General features: G+C 39.0%; 1 protein-coding gene across 8 annotated transcripts in view; it reads right to left on the bottom strand.

Moving 5' to 3' along the window:
• LOC308138100 (neurexin-1a-like) overlaps positions 1-25,881 on the bottom strand; it is a gene marked incomplete at both ends in the record, with an annotated part of 242,991 nt that overhangs the window by 35,068 nt on the left and 182,042 nt on the right. For all 8 annotated transcript variants that reach the window (XM_080507065.1, XM_080507066.1, XM_080507070.1 and 5 more), the window contains one exon: positions 6,184-6,355. In XM_080507065.1, the coding sequence (XP_080363191.1) occupies positions 6,184-6,355 (172 nt within the window). The remainder of the gene's footprint in view (positions 1-6,183; positions 6,356-25,881) is intronic.

Below are 25,881 nucleotides of genomic sequence, written 5' to 3'. Positions count from 1 at the left end.
AACACAGCTTTGACAAAAGCTACGAGTCTTAAAGAAGGATACGTCATGAGTCACATTGTGGGGTGCAGTATACACTTTGTAGGCATCAAGAGGCAATAGAATTGCGGTTTACTAAAGGTATCCAGAAAATAGCCAATGGGTGAGAGGAGAAAGAACAACTATGGAAAAAATCCACTCCAAGATTGGAGGCACTCTTTGGCAAACTCTGCATCACCCTTTTGTCAAGGCCAATAACCTCTCCAGAACACAAGACTTTCAGGAAAGTGGCACTGTCTGCGAGTGCTTTCCCCCTTTGTATTGTCTGCTGAGATTGAATTCCGTCAGCTCCATTCTTCCAGCAGATTGACAATGTTTGTCCCATCAACTATATTAATTCAGTTCTGGCAGATAAAAGATCCGGTGGCTAACAATGATTTGGTCCAGATTAGCTTCCAACAGGAAAGGATCACACGGGGTTAACCTTGTAAAAGATGCACAGTTTGTCTGATGAAGGGTCTGAGAGATAAGAAGACGCATATGAAGACATTTTTGAAAGGCATCAGCTTGAATTACTGTAGAGGGTCAGGCTCGAGGGCTGGTCTATATACCTCATGGAATTTGGCTGCAGTCGATTACATTTGAGCACAATGGATGGGGAAAGAGATTTAGTGGAGCACTTCTCCCTTACCATTGACACAAAGAGACAGGTCCCAGCATCATCACAAAGTCACATATAGTATGTTATTTGATTTGATTGGTTTATTGAGGAAGAAACAATTCTCAACAAGGCCCAGTTGTCACACAGCATACTGGACACTGATTTGACTTAATGTCCAATGTTTTATCAATCGATACAGCAACATGAACAACATGGACTATTAACTCTGGGTCTCAAAATGCATTTAATTTAAGAATTATTCTAATTTCTCCCAGTAGCACTATTCTCACTTTTTTTGCTGAATTCCAGCATATTGCACTAGTTAACATGTTACTCGATAAGTAAAGTGTAAAAAGGTACATGCATAACCTGTAATCAGACATTTAAAGTTGATAATCAAAGAAAGCATGATTGAATAGCTGAGCTAAATTTTGAAATTAAATTAGTGCTACTGTGACTTGAAACCTAAAACAATGTATAACAGATGTAAAAGTGCTTCACATTTCTCACAATAACAGTGTATTTCTTTCTACAAGTAACTGCTCTTGCTTGATTCGTGAAAAAACGTAACCATATCAAGTCAGCATAGAAAACTGGTACTTCTGTATGTAGTGATTTTCAAACACACATTTAATAAGTTGAGATGTTATTTTTGCATGACTTAGTTGATAGAGTGGGATGCCTCTCAATTGCAAGGTTGCAGGTTTGATCCCCCATCCATCTATATGTCAAAGTGTCCTTGAGCAAGACACTGAACTCCAAACTGCTCCCAATGGATGGATTGAGCTGCCTTGCATGGCAACTGCCTCTGTTGGTGTGTGAATGTGTGTATGTCAATGTGACACACTATGTAGAACACTTTGTGCTTTGTTACATCAGTGAACTCCATTTTCCATTATTGTAAGATATCAATCCAGTACTTCCCAATACTTCACAAAATCAGTATCAAAAAATGATCTCATTATATATGTCCATATTCTTCATGAGTTTTTGTTTCACATGCACTAAACGTGTCATTGCTGTTTTATCAGAACATTGATGGACTTTGTTAATTCCTGTCACCTCCATTTGTCAGTCATGGGGTGTTAGTTCTGTCACCTCCCCATTTCCTGCTACTGTGACACCTCATCTAAAGAGAGGTCAGCATCAAACTGGGCTCTGGAGAACAGTTAGCCTACAGCTGTTGAGAGGACAGCAAGGACATTGGCGCTGATACTGAAAAAGACTCATACACACTCATAAGTGTGACATATTCCTCATTTTTTTGGATGTAAGTACACTGCTGTGAATGCTGGCTCCATTGGTTGACAATTGTATGCAATATCTGTTGTTTTGTTTTATTACAGTTTAAGTATTTGTTTACAAGAAAACATTTTTATAATGATAAAAAAAAAAAAAAGACAAAATGGAATGTCTGGCATTGAGGCACACAAATGCATATCCCCACACGGAGCATGCAACACTGGGGAAAATCCCTAACTTTTGTGTGCAAAATCATGCTCAAATTTCAAAGACAGTAGCAGTGCACCTGTTTGCTTGCATGCCGTATGGCACGCTGAGTCTATCCTTTCTACTGAAGTTAATTAAGTGTGGATATAATCAAGGTCTGATCGTGTATTGATCCCCACAGTGGGACACTAGAGTGTTAAACAATGCTATCCCCTGGGCTTTGATGCAGCAGCGGAGCCCATTCAGTCTACCCGCGAGAGGCGCTTGCGAGTGCTGCCGAGTGGTGATTCGGTTTGGTATGGGACAGCCTGGCTTATCTCCACCGCCAGACAGCAGCGATTCAGCTGAGCTGTCCCAGCTGACCCACATTGCCCTCACTCACTTGTTTTCTTTTTTTGTTAATAAAGTGGTCAGATAAGGTAGCAGCTTTATCTCATTACAGGTCCTAGGATGCTCGCCACATTAAATGAACAAATGTGCAAATGCTTCCTCTGTTTATGGAGCGGTGAGACTTAAAAAGGAGGAAACTAAACAGAGCTCACTATTATTTTTTATGATTCTGTTTTCTTTTCCTCCTGCTCATGCTGCAGAACTGGCCATTGCACCCTTTTTTAAAGCACCCTCAGTTATGACTGCTCGCTCAATAGGCTGAATAGGCTCATGGATGCAACAGAGGGGAAAAGAAAGCAGACAGGATGGAGCTTTGATGGGTCAAGCTAACCCTCCTCCTCTTGTATCCCACAAATCAGCCTCTACACCGCAAGGTGGAAAAAACAGGACAGAGGGTGAGATCAACATGGGGCCATGGGCGGAGACATATAGAGGTAAAAAGGACAGAAAAAGAGGGGCCAGAGAACTGAAGAGTGGAGTGAAAGACAGACAGTCCTATAAGTGCACCATGCCCTGATAACATAAAAAAAAAAAGAAAAAGAAAAAAAAGAAGGGCAGGGACTTCTCCATTATCTTTGTGTGCTGCGCGTGTTCATTGGGTGTTCCGATAGAATACTGCACTGTACCCTCAGGGCCTGGCAGCATCATTGTGATGGTATTACTTCCATGGCCAAGACTCGAGAGAAGGGCCTGATTTTTTTGTTGCTGCCCAGCCTTGTGTGTATGTGTGTGTCTGTCTGGTGCATAATGAAAGCAGGGCAAGAATAAAGGAAAAAAAGCACTAAACTACAACGCATAAAAAGCTAGCTACGAGTGTGCTTTGCATCTTATATTCTAATAAAAGCACTAAATACTTTTAATGGCCCACAAGTATGCAGTACGAGACTTTTTAATGAGATTACAAGGGCAGCAATAGAGGCTCTGGTGAAGCAATTATTTCCTTGCTTTGAGAATGATCGTTCCCTCCCGTAGAAACTCCTCTCTGTCTTCCTCACTCTGCAGCCATCATTTTTATCTTTGCTGTCTACTCTTATTATAATCACTGTTGATCTGTGAGTGGCCTAAGAGTGGCTGAGGGCTGCTATTATGAATGCGTTAGAGGCATACATGGATACTAATCAAACTACAGGCGAGCTGAGAGAATAATGGCTTTGTGTGCTGGGGTGAGGGGAGGAACTGCACAGTAATTGTGATTAGATGTAATTAGTCTGCTACGAGCCTAATAAGGTAGCTGGACTTGGCAGTGTCGCTGATGCATGATTGGTGGGGATAAGATGGGTCACTTTCCCCTGCTGCACTTTTAACTCAGCACTCACATTGGCTTCTTTATATTTATTCAAACAATGGCAACTATAAATGATGACAACCCTTGAAAAGGACAAGGCCGGAAAAACACTGAACTATGTTTTGTGTTTCATGTATACTCTCTTTTCATTGATGTCAAAAAAGTGAAGTCTTGGGGTGATTCTACTACTGTTTGTATCGCTATTTCTTCTACTAATAATATAGTAAAGTACAGAATTTAACAAAATAAAATAAAATGTGTGATTGAGATTGTATAAAAGCTTTTAATATAACCATATATTGAGTTTCAAGGTTATAGTTTGCCATGGAGATGAACATACAGCATTATAATGACAGCTCAGCACTGCTGTTAACCCAAGTATATGTACATATATTTCAACTAAATCTGTGATTCCAAACAACCCTGCACATAATTAAAAGTCAGGAATGATGGCAGGGTAGTTGTACTGCATTACAATACACTGCACAGGTAAATAAGATATTCCAAAAAATGGTACTTCAATTTTCACTCCTTCAGCACATTCCACTCAGTTTGAGCTCCACTGGCAGCAATTTGGGGTTCAGTGTCTTACCCAAGAACAGTTAGACATATAGGCTGGGATTGGAGGTTGAACCACTAACACTGGACTGGAAGATGAGCCGCCCCACCAGCTGAGCCAGTTGCCCCAACAGAGTAACAACCAAAAATAAATTTGGAGCAGCGGTTCAGTTTTTTATGACTGGATATGACATAAGCCTACAAATGATTAATTTTAACAAGCACCTGTAAGACAGTAACCTGGTAATAATGTTTTATCAGGCGATTCATTTTCATAGCGGACTGAAGCTGAAGACATGTTTCTCACTGTAGGATGAGAATTTGAAGTAAGCCATCATCCTCACCATTGAATTTTGCAACAGCAATAATTGCATGTATCATCACATGTTGGTCGGGGCTGCGGGTGTTTGCTGGTTGAAGATTGAGATGCAGCATGCAGGCATTTTACCCCGCTCTGTGCTCGGCCATGTCCACAACACGTCAAAAGCCATTAGTTTTTCCTTTGTCACCCGAGGGCGAGCAGTGATGACCGAGTCCCTGTCATAAAACCGTCTTTCATTTGGATGAACGCAGTGGTCATTGCTAAAAAGGTCACCAAACATTATGCAAAAAAGGAGAGACAGGTTCGATTAGTTTTGTGTTTACACCCTTGTTTACGTGTTTGTTCAGTGGTCCACTCAGTTCATTCAGGCTCACAATCTCACAAAAGTTTTCGACTTGCTGCTGAAGTATTTCCTCCGCTGCTACCCTCATGTTTGCCTGAGACTCGTTTTCACTCCACTTTAATCCTCCATAGCTTTTGCCAAAGCTTTGAAACAGTTCAACAAGTTGACAATTTCAGTAGAAGCAGTAGAAGCATTTAAATTCATAGTACAGACATTTTCACATTTTGACATCATACAGAAGTATACCAGTATTGCAGAGCTCTTGGCCATTCAAGACCCTTAACCTTAAACTTTTCCCTTCAAGTTTCTGGGTTTGTTTTTAAACTCAATGAAAAAATACTATCAGTGTGTAACTATGGATAAATTCCAGTGTCTGTACAACCCAGTGTTGCAATACTATATGTTAAAACTTACATGATTTTGACTTCCCAGTTACTAAATACTCATTACATGCGGTGATAATTGGTAAATTCATCTTCATCTGTCATGTAAACTGTGTTTATGCAAAGTGTTACACAAACGAAATGATTACAAACACTAATGACTAAGAAAGTTAATCCTGCTCCATTTTTGTTTGGGAATAATTGTGGACGATGCTCTGAAAGTGATTAATATAAAAATCCATGTTTATGTTCAAACTTGATGCTGCGATGAAGCCGATCATCTGCCATTTAATTCTGAGTCGGGAACAGATTCATTTTAATTGTGTTACTACAGCTTTGTCTGCTCCACCGCCTTGATTCAATCAATCTACTGTATTGGTAAAGGAATACGTATTGGAATGACACAGAATTAATTGGCACTATAAAGGTTGTAATTCTTCTATAGACAGCAGATTTATTTGGGTTACTGTGAATGGGAATTCTAAGTGGAATAATTACAAATTAAAGAAGTACGTCTTACAAACGTGTGGTGAGGTTTCTATTTTATACAATGAGGATGGGCTGTACATTCACATAGTGCTTGGTGCTTTAACAAAATTGCAAAGATTAAAGTATCAGAGAATCACAAAAAAAACTCAGCAACACTGGTAATATTTGTCACAACTGCTAGAAAACAATGTATAGAAAGCATTTAAAATACATACCAAGTCAAGATAAAAACAATCAAAAGACAAGGTTATTTATAGTTATCAGCATATTATCACTGTATTGCTTCCAAGCAGTGGCTGATGTATAAAAGCAAAGTGGGTGACTCACCTGTGGGGTAGCGCTCAATGACAGGCAGGTCATCCACCTGCAGAGTGGCATTACCCCCACTCCTCGTAAACTTCACTATATGGTACTTTCCGTCATTTACAAACTTAGATGTCTCCTCAATGTTAATGTCGTCTGTTCCGACATTAAATACAACAGCAATGTTTCCTTTTTCCTGAAACGAGAAGAGTACAGATAGCCAAAGGTTTCAGTGATCAAGTATTTTTGCCGTGCAGTGCTTCCATTGACCGATGGGAAAAAAAATAATTATTGAGGACAAGTGGGAAGAGAGATTTTTTATGTGGATGTACGGTGAGTTATTGCTTTTCATCGCCACCTACTCTACTATCACATGCACTCCTCATTTGACTCTGCATATCTGTGAAACAAAAATCAAACAATATAAAGCTAAAATAGCTACAAATGGAGACAGTTACAACTGTTGCTTGGGTCTTTCTTGAACAAACGTGTTATTGTGCCATTCAATTTAACAAACGACTGTTTACTCCCAGTACTCAAATCCATCCATACATTTACGTTCACTTACTATATTGATTTGAAAGGTTTTGTCACAAATGTACAATGTTGTTCAGTCACATATAGCAACTGTTGACATATGGGAGGAAAATTACTTTTAAAACAATGTAAAGGCAAATCACTGAACTTGGAGTGTGGAAGGTAATCATTAGGTAATGATAAAACTGCATCAACGACCAGCTAGAAAAGCTCTAATTGAATACTAAGTGGGTCACGGGCCTGCTAAAAGGAGGTGCATGGCCATTACTTTAAGGGCCCAGAGCCCATTTTAAGCATATAATTATAGTTTGATCAGAGGTGAAGATGAAATTGATGTACGGTGCTTGTCACCACTGTCTGCAGAATGTATTAGAATAAAAAAAAACACAGGAATTGCAATCATTTTGCATCACAATGGTGACATAAAACAAGTAAATGACTCATCCTGTCTTCCATGGAATGTTTTCATTTAAGTGCTGTTAGATGAGTCTTATGGTGTGTACGTCTGTCCCCCCAGTGAGTATCAAGTACAACAACCTACGCTTTCATCCAGGCCTGCTTATGGCCTGCTTATGTGTGTGAGACTACTTACAAGTGTTTGTTGTACTGCAAGACCTGCTGGATTGACCATAAGGCAGATTACTGTACAGATTACTGCTTTGGCAGCCAGATCTACTCAACATATGTGCTGATTTTGAATGTGGCTCGATGTGCCTGTGGCGTTAAAAAAAAGAAGAAAATAATTGTTAAATAATTACAAATTCTTTTGTGAACCTTTCAGTTGTATTAAAAAAGTGCTATTATTAAGCAAATAGCATAAAGACATAAAACCTGTGTCAAAGAAACTTTGACTGTTTCAACTTAATAAAAATTACCTTTAAATTTAAAGAATGCCTATCGAGTCTAAAAAAAAATAAAATTTAAATAACAGTCCATGTGCAATGTCATTGAGGCTGTTTAATCCAGCTCAGATGAGAGTGTATGCTGGTGCAGCACCTCTTCCTCTCCGCTTATGAGCTGCAGAGAAAGGAGCATCTGGTTCGAAGCTCAACCTACTGTAGCAGCGTAGCGCTCTGCATGTCATTATCCAGTCAGCACAGCCAATAAATACTATACTGCATCTCCATCTCCTCTTCCTTTCTCTCGCTCTCTTTTTCCCATATGCACAAATTAAATCTTTTTCAAAGACCCCACTAAACACACACACACACACACACACACACACACACACACACACACACACACACACACACACACACACACACACACACACACACACACACACACACACACACACACACACACACACACACACACACACACACACACACATCAGATCCCTTAAAGTGCAGAATGAGTTGACTATGTCTCAAGAGCCAGAAGCTAAAGTGCAATTAAAACCATTTGTAATGTGTCACACCACATTACCAAAACTAGGACAAGTGTATGCTCTGCAATGTAATTTCAACAGATTATATAATCTCATCTATTAAAGCTACAGCACTTAGACAATTTACTGACTGCTTGCAGGCTGACACAGCAACTGGAAATCAACGACTTTTGTGTGGTTTTCAGAAATGAATGGACAAAGGGATAATCTGTAAACACGTATATTGTAATCAGCTGCAATCTGTGTTTAATTTAAATGATTAATACTGCTGTGCACAAAGACAACAACTCCTCTGTATAGGACTAGGCATAGGAAGACATCATCTTGAACGAGCATCTGCCACCACCAGACCTCATATAAGGTTGATTTTCACACCGTTGCCTCTTAACTTCTTCATTATGAATTAAAATTCAACATAAAACAAGCATCTGTTATTTCAAAAGGGAACTTTCTATCAAGGACTTGCACACAGTGAATGCATTAATTCAGAACTTTTTAGTGCCACTGCTCTTGGAAAAAGAGAGACGGGAAAAAAAAAAAAAAAACTTCAGTGGAGGGACCAACCCAATTAAAATCCTGCTTTTAATAGCCTCCTTCAATTGACTTTTAATGTTCCCCATGGTCTTGTTAATAAATTTACTGCATTTAGTCACAAACTGCCAACTCAAATTTCCATAGCATAGAAAAAGCCTACTTTGTAGTCTTGAAAATTATGAAGAGGTAGAAGAAAGAATGCAACAGACAAAGGACAGACCGCAGTATCAGATTCAAGTAATTAGATGAAAGGTAACAACTGACTCTTCAAATTGACAAAACAAAGTATTTTTTTTGTACCTTTACAGCTCATGTGTCTCCCACAAAAAAATAGTAAGTTTGAATAATATTGCCACTGGCATCTGCACTGGGCTGGCATCGGTTTTAAACACCAATATTGTGCTTTATAAATAATAATCCAATATACTTCAACATTTCTTGAAATGTGATTGACTTGAAAACATTTTTTCTTCCAGTTAGTTTAGCAGTGAGAAGAGCCTAATCCGGGAGCTTTAATGGGGTGCAGGCTTATGTCAGAAAGTGATTGATAGCTGCTTATATAAACCCAGCCCATTACACCCTGTACGATTTTAGGGCTGCTCACTTGGTAAGTGCTACTCCCTAACACACCCCCCCCCCCCCCCTCCCCCCTCTCCACACACACACACACACACACAAAAAACCCGGGAACATGCTGTACATCGCACTCATACCGCACCCGAAGAACTCAGCCCTGTCTGACACACTGCACGCTGCCTTGATTAATTGCTCATGAAGCTGCAATAGAGTTTAATTAACTGATGAAGTTGATCCACCATTCTCTTCTAATCTGTTCTTTTTTATGCTCCTCATCCGTGCAGCTGGAGGGTGGAGTAGCTGCAGCAGTACTCGGGGTGTCAGTTTCTCGTTAAAAATCCCCATCTGCACTCATTATACAAGCGCAGAGACACTTGTTTCACTAGCTATAAAGCAGCAAAACAGCCTCTGCAGGCCGAGTGTTTTCCTTAAATTATTAGAAGCACTGAGTAGCATGATTTTGTTTTTCAAGTCAGTCATGTTTGAGCAAAGATGTGTTAAATGCTTCAAGTCATTCAATTTAACTTCCCTCAATGACTTAACTTAGAAAAAAAACACAACTTACGATAACCCCGGTAAGCGTGTTCCCATGAATAATGAATCAATCAATAAATACATGATGCTTTAATGTTTTACTTAAAAGATAGTGAGCATGTTGCTCACAGCCTGCCGAAGGCTTAAAAACAAACCAAGCGCAAAACTGAGGCACGGCAAGTCAGGATGATCCACCGACGTTTCTAATGGTTCACTGAAGCAGGCTTATTGTCCCAGCCCACGTAAGCGCAATGTGAAAAAGAAAGGAAGTGAGAAGTGGTATTTGATATGGTGTCGGGCCTCCTCTCAAATCTCTGCAAAAAAGAACACCATGGTGTAGGCTGTCCTAATGTTTGGCTTGTTTATGAGTCATTCATGTTGACAACTATTGTGCACCCGTCACATTTTATATCTCACCAGTCTGACGCCATGAGACTGCAACACATCTCCCCCAAGTGCACGTCTGCGAGGGGTCCGATGATAGGTGGGACCGCACTCCGGTCAAGTCTTTACTGCGTTGAGCGTGCAAGAAGTGCAAGCGCATGCAAAAGGAAAATATTATACTTCTCCTGTAGAAGCTAAATGTCTTAATGAAGCAAGGCAAAGGCAGGCCGACTGTACTGTTAACCTTATCTTTTAATTACCTCTGGCGGTCTTCCCCGCCGTTTTTTTTTTTTTTTTTGCAAAGCTTGGTTAATGAATTTACATATGTAACGGAATAATCAGGAGAATGAAAATGGTTTCTACTTCCATGCAGCATGTGGGAGACATACTATACACGGTATGCCATAACTACACACCTGAAATTATGGATCAATAAATATAAAGACATACAAACATGTGTTTATGTAATCACAGAGATGTTTTTTTTTATTGTGCGGTTAATTCTGGAGGCCATATAAAAGCATGGCTGGAGAGTGGAAGAAAATTTTATTTTAGCCTCCTCGAAGCACCATATGATACATTAACTTCTTAATATCCCACACAATTTAAGGACGTTATGAACTGTGGCAGGCCAATTGTCTCTATGGGTGTGAAACTGGTGGGGCCCCATATTTAATTTCATTTTGCACTTATATGATTATAATAGTGGGGGGAAAAAAAGGTAAAAATTGACTTGTGACATGTGAATACTTTTCGCATGTATGTATAGTCTTACAGGAGTGTATTTTAAAAGTGGATGTTTCTGCACTGTGAATGCCTTTGTGTCTGAATGGTGCTATACAAGTACTTTCACCTTGTTATGACAACTGACTATAGTGCGCTCAGTCCAACATTCAAGGTTTTTGGCATTACACTTTTGGAAATTGCAAGACCTTTTGGCCATCACTGTGGTCACTCTTCTTTCGACCAATACATCGATGTAATGTTGAACCTGCTGCCTCCTCACTTTTTAGAATATTATAGGGTAGTGTTAAAAGCAAAACAACTACATTACTGTAAACCTAAAGTACTGCATAATGTGAGACTGACCTCCCTCTAACACTGCAATGTGTTCCTCTGTTTATTTCAGTATTGCACATGTTGTTATTATTAAGACGATGACTCATGCCGTCAGTCCTAGCCAACATCTTAACATCCAAAAATAACAAAAGAATGCAGCAACTCCAAGTGTTTTGTGATCTCATTGTCACACACAGCTGAGCAATGAACCCATAAAACACTAAAACATGGACAATGGATTCATAAATACATGGGGAAATACTAATCAAAATCTACTCATCAAATGTATGATCCACTGATCCACATGAGGGTCATACTATCTAACTTTGCTTTTAACGTTAGGACTGTTTGCCTTGGGCAGGGTGTCTGAAATTAATATGATGTATGTCTATTGAACTAATTTTGTTTATATCTCCTGCATGTATAAATGCCTTGACAATGCGGTGAGGCCACATGTCATTTCACCAAGATGCTGCCGTGCCTACACCATAGTTAATAAAGTGCACTTCCAGCCTACAAGGACTCTTAGTCATAACAATAAGCAGCAGATTTATAACCACACAGCTTTTATAAATAAAATTGTGCCAAGAAAAGCCCGTACATTATTAATGTTTTTTTTTTATTATCAACTGGAGGTACACTTCAGCTTATATTAATGGGTTTTCACCTTTATTTTAATCATAAGTAACAATATGTTGAAAATCATGAAGCAAGGTTGTACCTCAAGCTTTAGTTCCCCCGTCTCACCCCGACCTCCAATCATTTCTAGCCTGGTGAGGTACAGTATAAGTGTATTTGCTGGGAGCGCTGCTTATTTCAAAATCAAGTCTGCCAGCTAAAGTGCCTAATTATCTGTGAAGCTGGCTTGAAATGATTTCCATTGCTAGGAGACTATCAAGTGGATTTCTGTGGGAGAACTACATGAAAACCTGAGTTAATAAATCATCATATCTTTGCAGCAGTTGTTTGGATGAGGCCACTAAGAAAATAAAGTGACACTCTTGTACCATGTGAAGGCACAGTCCATTTACACTGTTTTTGTAGAATGCACCAATAAAACATACATAAAGCCCAAAGTCAGAGAAATGCCCCCCAAAATATACTTTTTAACCATTAGACGTCACATCTGGAATTTTACATTCAGCGAGAAGTGACAGTTGTGTCGGTAATAGGTGCTGCTCAGTAACTCTTTTCAAAAGTCACCACTTGTCTTTTCCTGAAATGACATTTGCTATCTGTCTGCAGGCTTTCCTGGCTCTATGTCTGGCCCGCCTGTGACATATTCCATCAAGAGAGGTCAAAAGATATCTGAAATTTCGTTCTCTCTCTCCTAAAGAAATCAATTCAGGTTTCAGGTGATTCTCCTGTCTGTCCACTCGTGACAACTTGCGTTCAGTTGGTGAGTCGACCTTCAGCCTTGTCCTCTCCATCAGGACTTCCTGTGTCCCCCTGAGCATAGTCAGACTCCAGCTCACTTCATCTGTACAATTCATCCTGCAAGCTTTTCTCACTGAATAACATGAAACATAATCATGGGTGTATTTGAGTAGAATGGGGATGGTGCAATCACCTCAGAAGGAAATGGGGAAAAAAGGCCCTCATGCAGCACTCCAGACATAAGCCTGATGGCAGGAAACATATGCTGTGAATGACCCTTATGCCACAAAACTTCCAGACACTGAACACAACAAAGACCGTGACAAATAGTTTGTTGTGTCAACTCAGATAGTTTCAAGTTTCTATTTGAAGCCCTGCATATTAAACACATTTATCTCAACAGCGATGGAGTTTGTGAGTACAGCAGGGAGCACATCAAATAAATAAAGCAATGAGTACAATATGAATTTGAAATTAATTTAATGAAAACACAAAGCTTTCAAACACTATATTTTATGTAAAACGAGATGATGTTTGTGATGTTTTTTAATTTTACCCTCCAGGAGAGAAAAATAAATACTGTAGATCAGAAGGTGTATGTTTGTATTCTACCATGCAAATCACACATTTTACTCACAGTATGTATAATACCTGCATCTCATGAGATTTGGATCCTCCAGGTACTTCAATTTACTCTGACAGTTCAACAGCATGCATGTGAGGTTAACTAATGACCTCAAACTGCCAATAGATAATTGTGAGTACGTGTAACTGTCTCATTCTGGTGTTTCAACCGTGACAATTCCAGGATGTATCTTGGCTTCACTCGTAGTTAGCTGAGATTTCCTCCAGTGTGCTGCGACCCTTAGCTGGATAAAGCTGTATAAACAATGGATGGATACAATTTGGAATTTGCATCAGTGAGTTTAACTCCTGTTTAGCAAATGTGTTTTCACTAAACTAAGCTTTGTGCACTACGATATGAAATAATTAAATCATTAAACACAGTTGTGCTCTGATGTCTTGTTCTTTCAAGATTGGTTCTGCTGCGTTTTCTCACTGTATAACCCCCTCTTCTCATTGTGTGACAGGTTGGTAAATCTCATAAAAGGTGTCGCACACATTTTACCTCAGTAATCCAGGAACACAATTTCAATTCAGTTCAGCTAAATTATGTCACATCTCCATAATTATGGCATTGTGTTTGCAATTTGTAACTGCATAATGATTTGGGCACCTGAGGTGTCACTGAATTTATAACAGCGTACATGTGTCATTCTGACTGACAAAAAAAGATTTATCTGTAGATTTGAGGCCATAAATTTGTAAAAATGGCACAATATAGCATAACAGGGTGCAACCGAGGACTATTTCCCTAGAGAGCAGACATTCACTCTGACTATAAAGTGCCATAAAACTCAAAATGGTTCTCAAGTTTCTCATGGCTACACTTTGGGCTCGGTTTGATATGCAAACCCTGAGTAGTACTAATACAACCAGAATACAGCATATGCAGCATCCTGATGGGCCAAAATAACCTGGTTGTCAGTATGCAGATAGAGGGGAATAATACCATGCTATCAGTAACGGACATGAAGTTGTGGTGTGAAAATTGTTCAAACACCCGACACAATTTACTTGATTTATAAAATGCTGAGAATTCTGTCTAATATGCATGGATAAACAAAGGCGCACTCATAGTAGCAATTAGTATTAACCCGGTTCGTCATCACTTCAGGAAAAGAAATAAAAGCTTATAAAGAGAGATGTTTCCAGTCTCAAATTTTCTCATTTAAATATAAGAAAAATCCATTCAATGTCACCTCTATCATCTCTCTCTTGCTTGGATGGATGGTTTTCTGGTAGTGCAGCTTCACACAAGATACATTTGCCAAACACTTCAACTAATGTTGGACGCTTAAAAAAAAAAAAAAAAAAAGAATATTAGTTCTGATGTTAGTGGCTACATCTGATCAAATCTGTTGGCAGTCTCAACATGGAGAGATATTCCCATCCAGCAAACTGTGATGCACAATAGAGAAAGTATCCACTGCAGTCTGTAGCCCAGCCTTGTTAATGCCTGATCCTGTCAGATCTCGAAAGCAAAGCAAGGTAGGGCCTGGCCAGTACCTGGATGGGGGGCAGCGAGGGAACACCGGGAAGCCTGGGTGAATACAGTTTGAGAGTGAGTGGTTGGTGGTGGTCGGAGGGGCCAGGGCAGCTGTGGCTACATGTGGAGTTTACCACCATTGAGTATGGAGTGAATGAATAATGCAATGTTAAGTGTCTTTGAGTGTCCTGAAAAGTGCTGTTTAAAAACAATGAATTATTATTATGTTGTCAGATGCTCTAGCAATGCCATGTGCACACATGAGGGAAGTCGAATGTAGAAACATGTCAACATTTGGATTTGATCATTTAGGAATGAATACCTTAAAACTCCAAACAAATCTATGCAGCTCCTGCTTTTTTTTTTTTTTTTTTATCTCTTACACTTTCTATTTATCACACAGGCAGTACAGACGCATACTCAATTTCAAACCCAGGTGGTTCAAATACATTTCAGTCAACTTTAAAACACTGACATATTCAATGCAAACTGGAAAAAATCCCAATTTGTTTTCCTGCATCCGTTCAAAATATGACAGAACAGAAAATGATATGATCACAGCTTGAACAGTGTATGAAAGCTACATTACAAAGATCCATAATAGCAAATCAGATTTCCCTCAGAGTGACAAATCCAAGTTAGAATGACCATTTTATTTCAAACAAGTCAGGTATTTTCTTCCCTTTCTACCCCCTTTAAAAGTATAACCTCCTTCTACTCTCTGTTTAATTTCTCCCTTTTTCTTAACAACTCATCTCTGTAGTTATTGTAAAATTGTAATTTATTCATTACTCCATTACAAATCCACAATTTATATAAATTGTTGCATAAGAAGTCTTTGGCCAACAGAAGAACAAATCTAAGTGAATGGTCACATTCCTTTACATGTCAATGATCAACTTGGACTTTTCCTCACATTAGTCGAGATGAAGATCAACTTATATTTTTACTAAGATGCTTACTTTTACCTTTCCTTTGCATTGTGCAACATTACCAAGCTACACATTCTGCAGATCATCCTGCTGTTTTAATTTGGTGCTTTGCTATACCTGCTGTTTCATATGTACAATACTGCCTCAACTACCACTGCAGAAACTACTTGCACAGTTATTGAGCAAAAGTTATTCATTGCAAAAGCTGTCTCATGTGGTGATTTTAACAGTTAACACTAGTATATTGACCTGAACCTTGACATTCCCCACTTTTGACGACAGGTAACTGCAAAAAGTCCATCCTTAAATTGACTCTTTATTTACTAATAAAACAAATAATTCACTTGATAATAGGTTGTGACAATAAAATGAATATTTACTGTTTTCACTTCCTTACAACCACAAGCAACAAAAAAGCGATTTTAGCTGCTACACATTTCATAATTCCCATATACAGTACACTAAGTTTTATCTCATCAAAGGCTTTTGATCCTTTTATACCAATTCTTGTAATTGGACAAATAGAAAAAATAAGTCCTATTAATTTTTTTCTGAATCCAGGCAAAGTAAAAATACAAAGAAATGCTTGACTATAGGCCGTCTTACATAAGGCTATTGTGTTGTTGGATTTGTACCCATGGATGTTGTCCAACTGATCTACAGCGCATCAATATTCCTGGTAAATTTAAGCTATTGTACATTTGGGCCCAGAAACTAAAAAGACAATGACCTCTGTTGTATGTTACAGGTACAGCTCAAATTTGTCTTTAACAGCCTGGAACACATGCATATTTATTATTAGTATACTATTCTAATATTACAAAATAATTGCATGTCATTTTTTTTTGTTTTTCATGGGTTACTTGCTGTATAACTATAGAGGTTGCTAAGCCTGTTTTAAGACACAACAAATGGAGCTGTGACGAAAAGCAATGAGAATAGAGAATAAATATCCGCTCCTCAGTCAAAACACGATATTGAGCTTAACTCTGAATTTAAAGAAAGAGGGTTACTTCTACTTGTTGTCTCTAACTAAACAACTTCGCTGTTCAGAGCAAAAATGAACACTTGGTATGTATGAGATGATGTAAACCAGAATAAGAAAACAACAATCAACAGTCTAGTAAAATCAGACTAGTAATATATATATAATGCCTGTAGCCGGTGTTTAACTGAGTTGAAGAGTTTTAGGGGTCATTTTTCCTTTTCGAGTGCCTTGGAGTACTTGCTTCTAATACTTCTACACCACTGGGAAAGTGCCAGGCTTTAAAATTGCCACCATCAATCAAGAGGTTTTAAAGGATGCAACAAGCAATTTCATGGATGACTTTTTTCAACTTCTTCCACATTATTCCCCATCAGGCCCGTGTATTATTGTGCCACTTCTTTCCCCTCGAACTTAGCCGTTTCTCTTTGATTTCAATGCTACCAGATAAATAAAAGTCTCTCAGTGCTCTCCCACTTATTAATGTCCAGTGACTTCTTTATTTTTTAGGGCTTGCATTGCTCCAATTGTCCAACCCAGCACATAGGCAAGTTCGTAGTATAAGAGATTCACACTAAAATATCGAGAAGAGGAAATGTTAAGTTATGACAAAGACTACATTTCATTCAAACCTCAGAGGAATGGAACTGCGTCCTAGATACTTCAAGATAAAGGAAGACTATAGCTGCTTTCACGGTATTTTCATAAAACATTCAAATCCATGACACTTTTGTAAAGTCCTATTTTCATAAGAACAGCTGAGAGATGGGAGGGTTTCACGTTGTGGGTCAGTTGTGAGAGAAATGGATACAGTGTCTTTATTTGTGATACAAAATCAAACCTCTGTGTTTGCCTTTCAGCAAAACAGAGGGGTTGAGATCCAATTATCAATCAAAGCTGAAGCATGCAATGGATATGATATAAATTGATGGCAAAAGAGTATCCCTGACAGGAAAAAAAATCTTTTGAAAAAGGAAACTTACGTGGGGGGAGGAAGACAATGAAAGAAAAATGAAAATCTATCATTTTGCCTGCTTGTCTTCTATTTATACTATTTGGACAAAATGAAATAATCATTAAACAGCACTAGTCAGATAAAAAGGGTGATGTTGTCCTACTTGAAAGAAACAAACAAAAAAAGACATGCTACAAACCACAAAGAAGACACAGAGAAATTATCATGGGGGATAACCGTGGAAATGTGTGATTCCTGCACCAAATGGGATATTTACTGACGAGCTGTTTTGTTTCATATCCCTCAGACAGTCCTCAAATGCCGGTCTGCCGCTGGCCATATCTTTTTGCAACACAAGGGAGTCCGCCGCTTGCACAGAGCCCCCTAAAGAGATATGGGATCATTGTCTTTATCCGCAGGTCCAGCAGCTATTTGTGAGCAAAACGGACCCAGTATCGTTCTGCTGATGGATGCTCCGATATACCGCAGAAGATTGTTAGCCAACAATAACAACCAGCGTATTACAGAAAATATAGGTTCTTAGTGGTTGTGTCTTTCATGTGCTTTCTTGCTGCCCTGTACTGATATCTAATTTATAGCTGAGTGATCGCTAAAGACAGCAATTGTTTTTTTCTCAGGTAAGAGTCCACAAAAAATATTCTGGCTGAAGTTAATGACTTGCTGCAGTTGTTAAATCACCATATCCACAAACACTTTTAACAAGCTTTAAGATACAGATATTTCACAGCAATCACTACATTTCAACTAAGTTTTATATGGCTTGCGTGTACACACACACACACACACACAAGCCAGTCAGATTCACTCGAGACGGTTTCTTGTTTTCACAGTCTGAGTGAAGAACTGTCAACACCTGCCAGTTTCCTTGGTACACATGGCATGGATTTAAAATGTATCCCCCCTTCACTCTGTCCTATGGCAGACTGACATTATGGTGTTGAAGAAAATGCCTGTTAGGGCTACGGAGCAAGGTGATAAGTCTAGCCAGGACCCAGGATTATAAGCAGGCTGAGTCCCGTTCTGACACATTTTCAGAAAATGAAAGTTTCAGTGAGTTTCTCTTCGTCTCCTTCCCAATTAACACAATCCCATGGCAATCGGCATTGATTTAAAGCCATCTCAATCATCTCATTCAACAATGAGATGATACAACTATAATTCTTTTTTGGTTTTTTTGTAAGGATTTAAAGAGGCAAGAAAACACCTCATTTGGACCACTCAATTCCAGGATTGCATACAATTACTCTCACTTGTCATTTGCTTTGTGCACAATAAGGAGCATCTGCGCAGGGATAAACGGTGTGGAGCAAAACCCAGCCCGAGAGCACAGCGACAGTGGTGCTGACAGCCCATTGAGAAGGTGATGACAAGAAGAAAGTGACAAATATTTAGATGTTTTTCATCTCTGTGGAGCTGACCAGGAACTTTCATCTTTGTTCGCTCTGCTTTGATGAAGCTTCCCCCTCTCTTCCTTGTATATCCACACAGTACAACATACAAACAGACAACAGCAAAGAGGAGCCTTTGAAATGATCCGCTGCCTCTATAAACTGTTGTTTTGTGTCCCCGTAAATGTATCTAATTCTTTGATAGCGACTGCAGGCAATACTGCGGTGTTGGATGGCCGACTTTCTCTCTTGGGATCTGGCTGTTAATGCCACTAAAACATTCATCTCCTCACAGGCTATGCTGGTCATTTGATATCCATCAATTGATTATCTTTAGAGAGTGTGGGCCTTGTAGCTCTGCACTGAGCCATGATTGAATGGTTAAGTGGACGCTGTATTGACAAATTTTAATTGTTGCACTGCGAGAAAGTCAATTACATTTGTTCAAATGAATGAAAATTGATTAAGGCAGGCAAGAAATTGATGGGAGGAAAGTGTACGATTCTCTGCGAGCAGTTGTTTATTTTTGTGATTATTTAGAACCTTCTAATGTGTCGATGTCACCAAGCCACTGGTTTTGTGTCAACTCTTTTTTGTTTTCTTCGGTAATTGAATTCCAAGATACAGACGCCACACTGGACTATCTCAGCCCTTCAGAAAAAGTAAAGGCAAACAGGACTATTATGCAGACAGTTATTTTCTATTTAAAACTCTGCATTTGCACTAATGTTATTACAAAATGGTGGCCTGTTTTCTGGACCGTGGTGGATTTTTTTGAGCTGCCTGTTATGGCCCATAAAGGAGTCTCTCTTATCAGCGGTGAAATTAGAACAAGGAAATTGAGTGTCACTACAGTGCACCTTAAAACCTGTCAAATAGAAGACTCAGCGCATTTCATTCAGCCTCCTTGGAAGTCGCGGCCAGCATATGAAAGAAAGATGATTTTCCTGTAACCCTTTTAATTTTTCCATGCTAAACTGCCTGTTAAAAAAAGAGCAGACTCAATATAATGCTACCTGAGCCCTAACAAAGTATCACCCACACATGTCGGCAACGATAGCGATGAGCCCGCTGATGTGAGCAAAACAAGACATTAAGTATATAAATCAGTTATTACATCCTTCATATAAACATCCCTGATAATGCAGTGGTAAGTTCAAAGCTCCTCCATAGACTAGTCTTGTGAAATCATTACTTCTTTTTTCAATTGAGAGTCTCAAGTGGAGCCTTGATCCCTACAATTTTCATCTCTATTTCATCATGAATATGTAAACTGCAGCTATTTCTCCAGCTATTTCTCTAGTAAAACATGATCCGTGGGGGCCAAGGCAATGTGATGAAGACTTGTGTCAGGCCAAGTGAGCTGGAACTGATGGTGCACATAATTAATGGTCTGAAATAGACTGAGAATTAGTGCTGGGCTGGGATGTTAATTGACTATGATACTTGGGCTGGTGCCGCTCAGCCCGAGGCTCTTACTCTTCTCCCTGCGCTTTGCTGTATCACTTTGCTTCAATTTCCACTGTGTCCTATTTCTTCCACTCCTCGCTTTGCTTTTTCCTGATTTTTGCCTCCTACTCAAGTCCCCTTTCCCATTTTCAATCTCATTTTCCATGTTTCTTATCCTTTCCTTGACAGTCCATACCTCCAAGGTATCTGGAACTTAAAAAACAGAGAGGAATACACGTGATCATGCACATATGACACAAACTTTGGATGGACTCTTTTGAAGAACCGGAAAAAAAAAATCCCTGTAATTATGCGGGAAGGAGTACCACTAATAGATTTACTTTACTGCCATGTATGGACTTTAGTTTATTCCCACATGTACAGAAAGGAAGCTATCTGAATAGCTCCCTCAGCACTATATTAATATCTGTCTTCTTCCATAATTCATCTGCTCAAATAAATGACCTAGGCAACTCTGGAGCCACAGTGTTAGAACAAGGGTGTACTCTGATAAATGCAAATGCAAACGTGCAAGGTCACACTCAAGCTGGGTTTAGCATTTTTTCTCCCTTCAGTTTCTCTCATTAATAGACACTTCTAACATTGTATAACAATACTTTGACAGGTGAGGAGGTTTTTGTTTTTTTCTTGCTCTGGCAAAGAAAAAAATGAGCAATGTGTCACATGCATATACCCAGACTTTAATTGAGGTGAATACTATAAACAGTAATGGCACATACTGTAAATTTTATTGTTTAGATCCAAAACATGTTTATTGTGTAATGTAAAATAAGATATTTTTAGCTGATCATTTAAGCATGGTATAACTGGTATAAAGCGTTCCACCAAGATCAAGTGAAGAAACTGAAAACTAGATATTTTATAAAGGGTCTAAAACTGAGTTTACTGTAGTTGAGTGTTTTTGTCTCTCAGGCTTCTTTTTAAGTTAGAAGAGACTGAACGTTTTCACTATGTTAACAATATATAATATTAAACTTCCATAGCTGCAATTTGATATAGTGGTTCATGCTTTCGCTTCTCACTGACAATCTTTTCTCTTTGTACTCTGATTTTGTATGATGTACGGGTTATATGGATACTCTAAATTACCCATAAGTGTGGATTAAATACAGCTCCCTTGTAGCACTGAATTGGCTGCGTAGTTAAACTTCCAACTCTGTAAACATTTAAGATTTTCATATAAAAATGAATTAAATGAAAATCATTTGTGTCTACATATATAATGGTTGAATAGATTATATACAGTACATACAACAAAATCAATGTTAGCAAGGTCAAATACATTCTGCAGAGTCGTGTAGTTTGTAAAGGAAGAAAGATTATTAGCTTATGTGTCACTCGGAAAAATACAGCGGCTTTCGTTGGCTGTGCATTCATGTATTTATTTTTTTTGAATATTCATTATAGTGATTGCACAGAAATTCCAGTGGCCGTTACTTCAACATCTAGTTGAGTTCAGCTGAGACAGTTTAGTTTTGATGACAGGACATCAGACAGTGCCAAAGCTTCTCGCCCATCATTAATCTCTTTCCCCAGTGCCTGTCTCGCGGGGAGTGGCTGGTGATGGAGAGGAGGAGAAGTTGAGGAAAAAGCAAGAAGGAGCAGCTGGAGTGAACGAGAGGAGTGTGTTAGGGCAAAAGAGAAAGGCACATCAAAGGAAGGGTGGAAAGATGAAAAACTCGATTACTGCGTGGAGAGGAGGTGGAAAAGTATAGCGTAGGTGGACTTAGATGGAGGCGAAAGCGAAAAGGAATTCTGGGTATTAAGGGGAACGGCAGGGGGATGGTCTGGAGGGAGCGGGCTGGGTTGAAGGTGCAAGTTGGCCTCATCACTCCATCAGAGATTACATCGTTGCCACACACCTGGTTGTCCACACACAGATAGCAATCAAAGTCATTCCAAAGCCTCTCCTATCACAACCCATCAGGATTTCTCTCTGCTAAACGGCGCCATGGTGATGGTTTCTGGGACACCATAATGTCATGGAGGCATCACCTGTCAAGGCAGCTGAGGATTACCTCTCATATGACCAAGTGATGTTTTGTTTTATGTATACGTGTATGCAAAGTTACAAAAAAAAAAAAAAAAAAAAAAAGACAAAGAAAACCACTTAGTTGTGTTTGCAGATGTGGTCGAAGTATCCACTGGTCAGAATGAGTGAAGACGGCCATTGATTTGTTACCCTGAAGGACAGGCCGAGGTTGAAAGCCTGGGGTTGTGGGGCTGAGGCTGTGCCGCCTGTCAGAGTTTAAAGACTGCTGCATTTCTGAGACAGCTCAGCGTACAGAGGCATTTATCATCAGCAAGGTAACTGGCTTCTCTGAAAGCAACTCAGGCGAAAAATGAACAGCTGCCACGGCTGCACTCACAAAGACCCCACCATTCTTTCTGCTTCTCACTGGCCTCAGTTTCCACCAAGAGGAAACAAGTCAGACATATTGTAATTCAAACACATAACGGCAAACAAACAGCCATATTTGTCAGGCTGGAAACAACACACTGGATTTGTGGGATTTTAAGCTGCTCACTGTATGTAGAGGAAACAAATAAACATCTTGCGTGCAAGAGCAGGGGTGTTAAAGTTATTTTAGTTCAGGGGCCAGATGTAGCTCCACTGGATCTCAATTGGGGTTTGCCAACAAATTACTTGGCGTAATAACCTGTAAATAAAGCAAACTCTAAATGTTTCCCTTGGTCCTAGTGCCAATGAATACAAGTACAATCTGAAAAAGTTAATGTGCAATGCATGTTTCGCAGGATCCTTCATAAACAACCTGAATTTTTTGATTGAAATCGTGCAACCTGAAATTGTATCTGTTTTAGTTATTGTTTGGAGATGAAAAGCTTGTCACTTCCCAGAATACATGATTTCTGCAGCCTTGCGCATGTTTTCACAAACTCACCCTCACAAAAATGGAACTCACGCTGCTAGTGAATCTTAATAAAACAATGCAACCCCCAGTGGATTAACTTTGGACAGCAATAACTATTTTTTATTAGCAGCTAATTTCTTATAGGATATTTCTACAAGATGCAAAATCATGTGTGATATACTAACTATAATTGAGCAATTAGAGTAATGCAAACAGTATTGTTGGATAATGTTTTGAAGCTTCTTGTTTTTTTTTTGTCATGCTTGCAACACTTTTATAATGCTTTTTTGCATTGTGCAGCCAATGTTTAGGTATTTCTTATTATTATGAGAGCTTTATCATCATAACAGCTTTACATAGAATATTGCACGCGATATAGTGAACCTTCTAAACCGAGCCTGCTTTTGGATATTTGTTGTTAGTAAAGCACTGTTGATGTGTGTCTTTCTTATAAATCAGGTGTTTGTTACCAAAAGCTTGTTGTATTGCTGCAATGGAGCATAATATATGTATACCATGGTGAGAGGCATTAACTGACTTCCCTTGTACGACAATAATGAACATTACCATGTGGTCATTTAATACTGCTCAAAGAAAATTTTGTGTGATTTTGTATGGAAGCATGTCTCTTAACCACTTCACATTCACTTCACCTTCACAATACTGTTTTCTTTTTAGCTTGGCTGTATGTGTTTTATTTTATATCCATGTCCAGCTCATGGTCTCCATATCTTTGTGCAATCGACGCTCACGCTGAGAGCGCACCCATTTCTCTGTGCAGTGCAGAGTGCTGGGGAGGGCTGCAGATTAAAAAGCCTTCCCCTGGGTATGCTCACCAGGCTGTTCAGCAATGCTCGCCAGGGAGATTCACTACATACATTCTCTTTTATGGCCCTTTCCTTATTCATCATAACACAGCTTCAATTTTATTAACTTCTCCAGCCAAGCATACATCTTTCCCATCGCCATCAGACTATTTCTTTCTATTTCTATACAGCGCAACTCTCTGCCAAGTTCCCCCCTGATGCTCGTAAGCACACATACACAAGCGTGTCCTGTTACTTGCACAGAAGTATACAGTTTTAACACTGTGGAAAGCTGAGTAAATTGATGTATATCTATCAGTCCGACCAGGCTTTTAGTTCCTTGTTGGGTAAAGTGTTGTTATGGAGGTATGCTCTGCACATAGTGTGAAGACCTGCTGGCCTCCTGCACAAAATATGCTGAACATGGAAAAAAAAATTAAGGGAAGCTTCTCAAGACAGGAAAGACAAAGACTAAATAACTAACAACTATTCTTGTCCTTTGAAATGTAAATTGTTGTATTGAATGTGGCTATACGATAATGATTCTGTGCTCCAATCTCGATCCAAACATCTATAATCCTGGGTTGTGTAATGTACAGTATCACTGAATGTTAAGAAAGACATTGAACAAGTAAGTTATTACGGGAAGCCAATACACATAGAGTGTCATTTAGACCATTAGCACCATGCATATTGAAGAAAAATGCGTAAAATCAAAGGATTCATCGAATAACAGTCCTGCTTCACAACCCCCCAGTTTTACTACGAGGTAGGGTGACGACCAACTCGCTCATTTCCCAAAACATTACAGTAAAGCCAAACACTTGAACACACTATCTGATAGAAATATACAAATGCAGAAGCTTTCAAAATAGAAACAATTTGCATTTATCACTGTCTAGATTCAAGAAATTGTCTCCTAATGGTTTAGATCAACATGCAAATTCTATGTTGATGTCAGAGCAGACAAGAACTCAACCCACTTTTTCATGACGAATCCCAGATGATCTCAAATCACTGCAAAATGGATTGATGTGCTATTTCATGGTATTATAAAGCATAAGCATGACTTGAAAAAAAAATTTGGTATGAAGAATTTTTCTCCTTTCCATAGACTGTAAACACACCTTAAGACAGACAAAAAAGTAAAGTGTCACTGGTCACAGTCCTCCCCACCATAAAGAAAAAAAGAATATGCCCTTGAACCTAACATTGTGGTGATTGTAGTAGCGCTTTCTAACCATGGTTGTACTGTGTGCTGAGAAAAACCAAAAGTGGAAAGGGTGGATCGGATGGGTCGAATCGACATCCTGAGAGGAAGGTGATGGTGCAAGGGCCATATTGGCATGAAAGGCTTTGATGGGGGAGCCTGAGACAGAATGGAGCGAGACAAATGGATGGAGGAGGCTGAAAAGCAGTGAGGGTGCTTTGTGAAGTTTATAGAGAGAAGAAAATGGACATGGCCTAAGATATAGCATTCGCTTCACACTGCATGAGATGAAGAGATTTGCAGCAAATCATGTGTTGTTGTGTTTACTGTTTATAGCTAAGGCACTGAATTATTCAGCATTGCAAACCTAAAGAGAGACAATGGCATATATTGTGCCTGATGTAAAATGTGACATGGTGAGAAGAAAAAAACAACTGTTGGTAATTTTGTTGATTGCACAACGGATATGTCATTAATGACATTAATTTAAAAACATATAAATAAGTTGTTAACCAGCTAACTTGAGACAATAAAGGGTAAAGTTTTATTTTTTTAATAATATATCTGAGGTCATTCACCTT

This window comes from Blennius ocellaris (genome assembly GCF_963422515.1).
Source record: "Blennius ocellaris genome assembly, chromosome: 13".
Lineage (NCBI taxonomy): Eukaryota > Metazoa > Chordata > Actinopteri > Blenniiformes > Blenniidae > Blennius > Blennius ocellaris.
The sequence above is the reverse complement of the archived record's forward strand: the minus strand, read 5'-3'. Positions and strand labels throughout refer to the sequence as shown.